The sequence below is a fragment of the Cantharellus anzutake genome, assembly GCF_015039405.1.
Source record: "Cantharellus anzutake strain C23 chromosome Unknown EI90scaffold_111, whole genome shotgun sequence".
Classification (NCBI taxonomy): Eukaryota; Fungi; Basidiomycota; class Agaricomycetes; order Cantharellales; family Hydnaceae; genus Cantharellus; species Cantharellus anzutake.
The window spans coordinates 212,507-219,658 of record NW_024067061.1 but is presented as its reverse complement, the minus strand read 5'-3'; the positions used below and the strand labels follow the sequence as shown (position 1 = coordinate 219,658).

The window sequence follows — 7,152 nt, the reverse complement described above, 5'->3', positions numbered from 1 at the left end:
CGTCTTAACACTGGATTGCCATAAATATATTATTTCTAATGGATTTATCGGGCTGGTAGGCTTTCTCAACGGGTGTCAGACGTGACCCAGGACACAAATGCATTATTTTCTGACCTTGGCGAGTGATCTTCCGTTCCTCACAGTGGGAGTACATTGTTCGAGTGAGGCGAATAAGACGAGAGGCGTCTCGGGCATGGGGAAGGACTACGGACGAGTTGGGGACAAAGGAGTGGCGAAGAGTGGCTTATACTCCGACACTGATGGAAAGCTCCTTAATGTCGAGATAAAGGAAGGGGCGATTCACCAGATTGCTATGTTAAATATCTTGTTGGTAAACTTGAATTCAGAACCAAGCATACAGGATCTCGACTAGTCGGACAAATCTATCTGATCTTGTTCACCGTCCATCACTAACGGCGCGTCAGTATGGTCAATCCCAAGTTGGGCATAATCAACAGGAAATCTCGAGGCCACCATAGCAGCTTGCGACCGCAGTTCACGAAGGAGACTTGCGTCCAAGGTTTTCCACGTGGGCTGCCAGCGTGGATTTGAAACGGGAAGGGAAAGGATCTGGTGCCTCACCCTGTTTCGAAAGTGATCGACGTTTGTACCGTTGGGAGCGGCATCGAGCCCGATATGCACGGCCTGAATGTCAGCCATAGTCCAAACGCCACAGTCGTGTCCGTTCCACTGGCGAGTTTCTTTCTAGGGTTTTTCATTATATCATGCTCAGAATGTTGAAGGATGGGACACCTACGGTGACTACTCTGGATCCCCAATTAGACCAATCGAATACACGGGTAGGGTGAACGAATGACCAGACGGCATCAACCAGTTGCCCAAGTATCTGAGGAAAGGGGATTTCCAACACTGCAGTGTGGACTACGATAGATGACGCACTGCGAAAACCCACTGTGGGCCATGATGACTTATGTCGAAGGTTTCAGGGAGAGGTATGCTATCCAGATAGCGGAGCTCTCGTTTTTCGAAGTTCACAACGCCAAGGAGCCAGTGAGACCGCTTCCGTGAGTAGCATGGGATCGTCCAGGAGGTTACTTCAAAAAGATCGGTTCGCACGTTTTCCATTTCTCGCTAAGGACTTGGTCAGTAACAGCGTTGACTAGGGCGCTCCGGCATACGTCTAATAGGCGAACTGCCAAATGATGTCTCATTCCTTCACACTGGGTAGGAAACATGATCACACGGGGTCGAGTGGTCCTGAGCACATCCCGCAGGTTTTCGTCGGTAAGATCTTTCAACATCTCGATATAGGTATCGATTATTGTCCCATGTATCCGCCGCAGGCGATTGACCGTTGGCAATGCATCACAGAAGATTGAGATATGTTTATAATACCTCGTTTGGCCGTCATTCGCTATCTAACGGGACATCAGCGGCATCGAGCATAGGGGAACTTGGGGTCATTCTTACTCTTTCAGTTTCTCGAGGCAAATGCAGCTCCATAATTTCCTTCCAAATCTTTTTTGGAATTTGTTCTTGAACAGATTGGCCGGGTGAACGAATGGCATCGATGATCATTGTAATCGGAGGAAGGGATTGAGGACGAGGGTTCTCGTCCCAGAACTTTTCCTCGATGCTCTGCTCATCGTTGGAATTGTCCAGACCTGCTGACCAAAGCCCCTCGGGGGAAACTGGTTTGGCATGGAGCCCACCGTCTGTTTCAGCGCTCTCAGTGGGCTCATCCAGTGGTGCCTCAGACTCATCGTCTGAGATATCTCCAGGCACATCGAGGTCGTCTGAGCCACCGGCACTGTCGATAGGGGGCTCGATGTCCTCAGCACCACCTAAATCTGACTCCGGGCTCATTCTAATAAGTCCATCAAGTACGCTCAGCTCGTTCCTGACCTCAACGTCATCGTCAGGATCTATGCTGTTGTTTCCTGAAGGCAAGGTGGAGGAATAAGGGAGGGGAAGGCGGAAGGAGGTATAGTCTATGTAACTTGGCGCAGCGGCGGGGTCTGGTCGTTCTAGGTTTTCGAGTAGATGACGTATTGGTGCACGCCGGAGATTGACGTTGGGAGTTGATCCATTTATGATCGAGTCGCGGCATTTGAGCAATGACTTGAGGCGCAGCCGTAATCGATACTTGAATAGTGCTAGGATCGAAGAGGACAGATTATCACACAAATATTAGTGGAATTCGCATGACATACGATGAATACTGTCTACGATCTGGACCAACGAGTCGAACGATTCGACAATCCAAGTGCGTGCATTGAGTTCCTCTCGAGCGAGCCTGAGCTTTTCTTCCTTTATGCGAGCGAGTGATAGCACTGCTACTATGCCATGGCAAACTTCCTGATCAATGACAAAGGCAGGCGGTTTTTCGTCCAAGGACCAGTTGGAGTTCCATAAGGTCTCCCACATCTTTGCCCATCGTTCATCACTGGGATCCATCTGAAGCAACTCCTTGACATTCATTTTTGTGTGGCTTAGAGAATCTGGGAGCCAGGGCGGTCTCTCGGAACACTCGAGGTAGTCGACAAGCTCGTTATATTGGCGGACTTGCGTAGAAATGATCCGGGCACGCTCGTTTGCGCTACTGAGCACCGAGACCATTTTTGTGTATCCTAAAGTATCAGACGAGCTTCAACCACAACATCATTCACCTCGTGCATGGAGCACGTACCGACTTTTGTAACTAGTCGTCCTCCACGCCGTTGTGAGCTGCGAATAGGGTTCATCTCATCCTGATACTTAGCTAGGCGGATAAGAATAGAATGCTTGCGGAACCGAGCCAGAATATACTTCTCGATGTATTCTTTTTCTTTGTCAGATGGGTTTTGCGGAAGTTTCAAATCGGATAAACCAATTTGGGCTGTCAGTTCGTGCAAGCGTGCCTGGGATTCATCGTGCAATGATCGTACATGCAGAGCAGCTTGATAATGCTCCTTCAGATCCATAGGCCTGTGAGACATCGTTCGCGCCAGGGAGATACGGTCCAGCTCCTTCTTTACGGCATCCAAGGCATCCGAATGCGCCTGAGCCGACCGTTCAGCTTCCAACAATTTGGCAAACTTTTTCATTCCAGCTTGGTCATTGTCTAGAGTACGGAAACGTTGGTTAATACCAAACATGAGGTTGGAAAGCGGCATACAGGCTCGAGCGGATAGTTGCAGAGTCTTTTGTGCCTCCCACTGGGATTGAAGGAATTGAGGTGTAAATCCCCTATTCTCCTTTAGTGTTTCAAGGAGATCAGTCGTAAGGGCTTCCTGTTGATGGATGGCACCCATTTTGGACCTTGCCAATGAAGCCAGACGATCTCGGCCCCGGGAGGCAATCAGCTTGATTTTGCTGTCGATAGTTGTTATCCGCTTTGCTGGCTATAGTTATGCAACGACATTTATCAGGTCTCACTGACGTGCAAACAGCGTTAGGCACTGTCGGACTCACGCTCATCATACGTTCAGGCGCTATCGTGTCTACGATCGAGGACCACAGTTGCTTGTTTCCCTCCCCATTTGACTTGCCAAATCCACTTCGTTTCCATGGGTGGAATGCGATTTGGCAACAGAACTGATGTGCATACGCATGAAAGACCGAAACGGCGATACTCAATCTAGGAGCTATGTTGGGGATAAGATTATACTTTATTCAAACATCAGCTGTTGTATTGCAGGTAGTGTAAAGTTATACCTTAGCGATTGATCGATCGAGAACGCACCCAACATCATACATTAATCCGATGGTGGTGTTTGAGGGCAGCTGGCGGCTGAGTGCGATGAGCATGGCAATGGAAAAGTGCTGCTGCTCGCCCGGGGTGTCCACGTCACAAAGAAAGAGGGGGATATCATGGCGGCAGACGGTAGCCATCAGACCCTTCGAACGGAAGGTATCGGTTTTCGACGCTGACTGCCTTCCATGCTTCGTGGCTCGGTGCGATTCTTCGCACTCCTCAATAGCGCCATCTGGCACAAGAGATGAAGGACGAGATCCCGAAGAGCTTCGAGATGCATCTCGCGCCTCAAAGACATGGCAGGCAGCTTCACCGACTTCAGCACGGGTCAGGAAACTGCAGGTTTCGTTCCAGGGAAGAATCATCTCTCCGCCAACAAACATATATTGCTTGTGTTGCATATTACCATCCATAGCGACAATGACATCAGGATTCCTGGGGACAGAATTAGTACAAGGCCCGTTCTTGAAGCAGAGGTGCGTGGGACAAACTCGTTGACGGGACCACCCCATGTTGAGCCTCCGAAACATTGCAGGCATCTCGCACGGAGGTATGGGCTAGCCCTGTTGTGCGAGGGGTTTCGAAACAGCCTTGATCGAGCAAGGGTCAATGACGCAGAGTCAGTTGTCGTTTCTGTGGAGGGCGGTATGTCATCATCACCGGATATCATGCTCTCAGATGTGGTGATCGTGGGGTCCCCGTTATGCGCAGGTAGGTGACGGGTAAGCTCGTGGGGTGTGGAAATAGATAGCGGTGCATCGGACTCCACAGGGTCCGTGGGCAGAAGGAACTCTCTCTCCGTTTCAACCTCTGTCAAGTCGCGTAGGGCTTTAAACCATGTTATTGCTTCACTGAGCGAACCTAGAAAGGGATCCTATATGAATAGGAGACCGTGTGCATGTCAACTCCACCTAAATGATGACTAGGTATTACCTTGGCGGAGAATTCATAGCCATTCTCCTGCAATATCGTAAACAGGGCGGTATGAAAGGAGGTAATTGGTGTAGAGGAGTTCACATTTAAAGCTGAGAATAGCGAAAGAATGTCGAAATGGAAGGCGATTTGAGGCATTACCGGTGACCCAGGGAAGTAGCCACACTGAATGATCCCAAGCGGGAGGGTATTGGATGGACATTTGCAATATTCGAATGTACGCCGCACAGCATCTACACCGAGGTCAATGGGACATGGTGAACGAGGTCAAGATGCAAACATACTCGTGAACGCAATCGTCATTACAGAATGAAACCGGAGAGGCGTGTTGCAACGAGAGCACAGGGCCATCGCAAGTGTATGCAGTTGTCCGTTCTGTTCGAACGACGTTTCGTCGGGGGCGGCAAGGGGCACGCGTTCTGCCTTCTTTGCCTCCAGATCTAAATATATTTCCACTGCCTTATATATTACATCCTGGCGCCAATGGAGCCACGCGGCATTCTTTTGTGGATTTCGCACTGCCCTCTTGGCTCGTTTTCGGGAGGGCGATGGTATGGTAGGTGACGGGGTATCCGGGTTAGGAGCGGCATCCGCGATATTCCCCCCCCAACCCTGAGGGGATGCCTCCCGCATTGAGGACTCTTCTTTTGGACTGAAGGTTGGAGTGGGTGAAGGGGCACCACCCATTTCTACCAGCGCGTTTCCCACATGATCATAGCGATTAGGCACCTGCCAACCATAACTAGATTCGATCCCCGGCCCCCAGCGTTGCGTGAGCACCGTCCCGCTAGGAGTCGCTATTTCAACCCTCCGGGACATCTCAGGGACAGACTGTCCAGTGGCTGAAGCGTGTTTACTCCGTTTTCTCTTTGACGACGAGGATTCAGGGTACAGCACGGGCGGTGGATCAAGATATTCGGCATATTTAGGTTTTGGGGCATTAGATGGTCGGGGCTTCTTAAGAGGCGAAGTGGTGAGAGGAGGGATTCTAGCTTTATGTCTAGGCATGAGGTCTAACTGCTGGGGAAAGCTACCGGGTGCAGTTCAGTGGCACAGAATGACTTGAAGGTGCAGTCCAATTGCGCAGTTCATTTCGGAAATCGGTTTGGTGGGGTGGGGGGACGACGCAATCAGCTGTATATTCACGTGCATGTAGCTGCGACACATACCGACAGGAACGGACACGAAACGAGGCGGTTCAAGGAAGCCTCACCGGCAACGGGACGTACCGCTGCTCACGTCGTTTTGGATCGATCAGCACCGACGGAGGGGTTGCGTGATACCCAGACAAGCAATGTGGATACAAGCTACAATACGAATCGGATAGGGGTAGGCGTGCAAAACGGAATGCAGGACCGCCACCGGCTGAGATCGTTTACGCTCGTTCTATGGAAAGAACGACGTACAGGGCTTTTATCTCTATTTTTGGAATGCCCGGCTACAGGCGGCGTCGGCGTACGGGCAGGCAGCAGGCTGGGCGTGGATGCGGAATGCGATGAACCGTTAAGCTCAAGGACGTCAATGAGGCGCCACAAAATGTGTATGGTTGTTGAGGGTATTATGCAAGATCGAGGTAAGGCCCGCCTTCGTAACGTGCAGGGGAACGACTGCGTAGCACCAGCAGTGCAGGGAGGTCTGCGAAGAGACTCTTCCCTTGTGCAGGATATATTTAAACGTCTAGAGCGAGGGTCGTTTCACACAGACGGTGTGTTGAAGGGGGGAATCGATGTACTGAAGCGGGGAATCGATGTGCTGAAGCGAGGAATCGGTGTGCTGAAGCGGGGAATCGGTGTGCTGAAGGGGTTGCTTTAACCGCGATACACCAGCGACGCACTGAACGTCTCTGGTCGTCTCTAGTTAAATACAGAAGGGAAACTTCCTAAGAAATATCCGGGGGGCGGTTGGGCGGAAGGCAAGGGGTGTTATGAGATGCGGGGTTGCGTGAACAGTTTTCAAAGACAAGCGCCTGCGGTCAAGGGAGTCGCCGCCAGAGATGCGACGGAAGTGGGAAACGATGAGGGAGCCTGCGTGTAGTATCCTAGAGCGTTGTGGAAGGAGAGCGAGGGCATTGCATGGGTCAGGCATGGCTGTAAACGACAAATTTTGCGCTCACCGAATATGCCAACTATCGCAATAAGTAGAGTATCGAGTCACAACCTGTGAACAAAGGTCTGTCTGTACCATATCAAACGGTGACATCGGAGGCTGAACGCGTCGATCGACGCGCGCATCACGTACGAAGGTTCCCAGGCGGTAAAGTAGACGAGAAGCACCGGCATTAGCCGAGTACTCGATTTGGGGGACATCTATACCCCAGAGTTGAATGGTTCTCACGGGGGATAAGAGGGCTCAATCGAGTCAATACGTAGTGAAAAACAGCCACCTCGTCCAAATTGTGTGTTTTTCTAGCTTGCATTCCATGACCAAGGTCGGAGGGAGCCAAAGTAACCTCATCAGGCTCAGCCATTTTCCCGAAATTAGCACTGCCTCCCTTTTGGGGCCCGGCTGGCCGGTTGGGTGTC

At 51.0% G+C, this 7,152-nt stretch overlaps 1 protein-coding gene across 1 annotated transcript; it reads right to left on the bottom strand.

Annotated features, from left to right (window-relative positions):
• Nucleotides 1-369: 369 nt before the first annotated feature.
• On the bottom strand, nucleotides 370-5,638 carry EI90DRAFT_3134003 (uncharacterized protein; the record flags this gene model as incomplete). The annotated part of the gene is made up of 12 exons (XM_039064623.1): nucleotides 370-705; nucleotides 758-847; nucleotides 901-1,092; nucleotides 1,140-1,379; nucleotides 1,432-2,117; nucleotides 2,175-2,591; nucleotides 2,651-3,344; nucleotides 3,415-3,609; nucleotides 3,658-4,132; nucleotides 4,189-4,571; nucleotides 4,631-4,863; nucleotides 4,915-5,638. The coding sequence occupies 12 exons, from the start codon at nucleotides 5,636-5,638 to the stop codon at nucleotides 370-372; spliced, it is 4,665 nt and encodes a 1,554-aa protein (XP_038909403.1).
• Nucleotides 5,639-7,152: the final 1,514 nt, after the last annotated feature.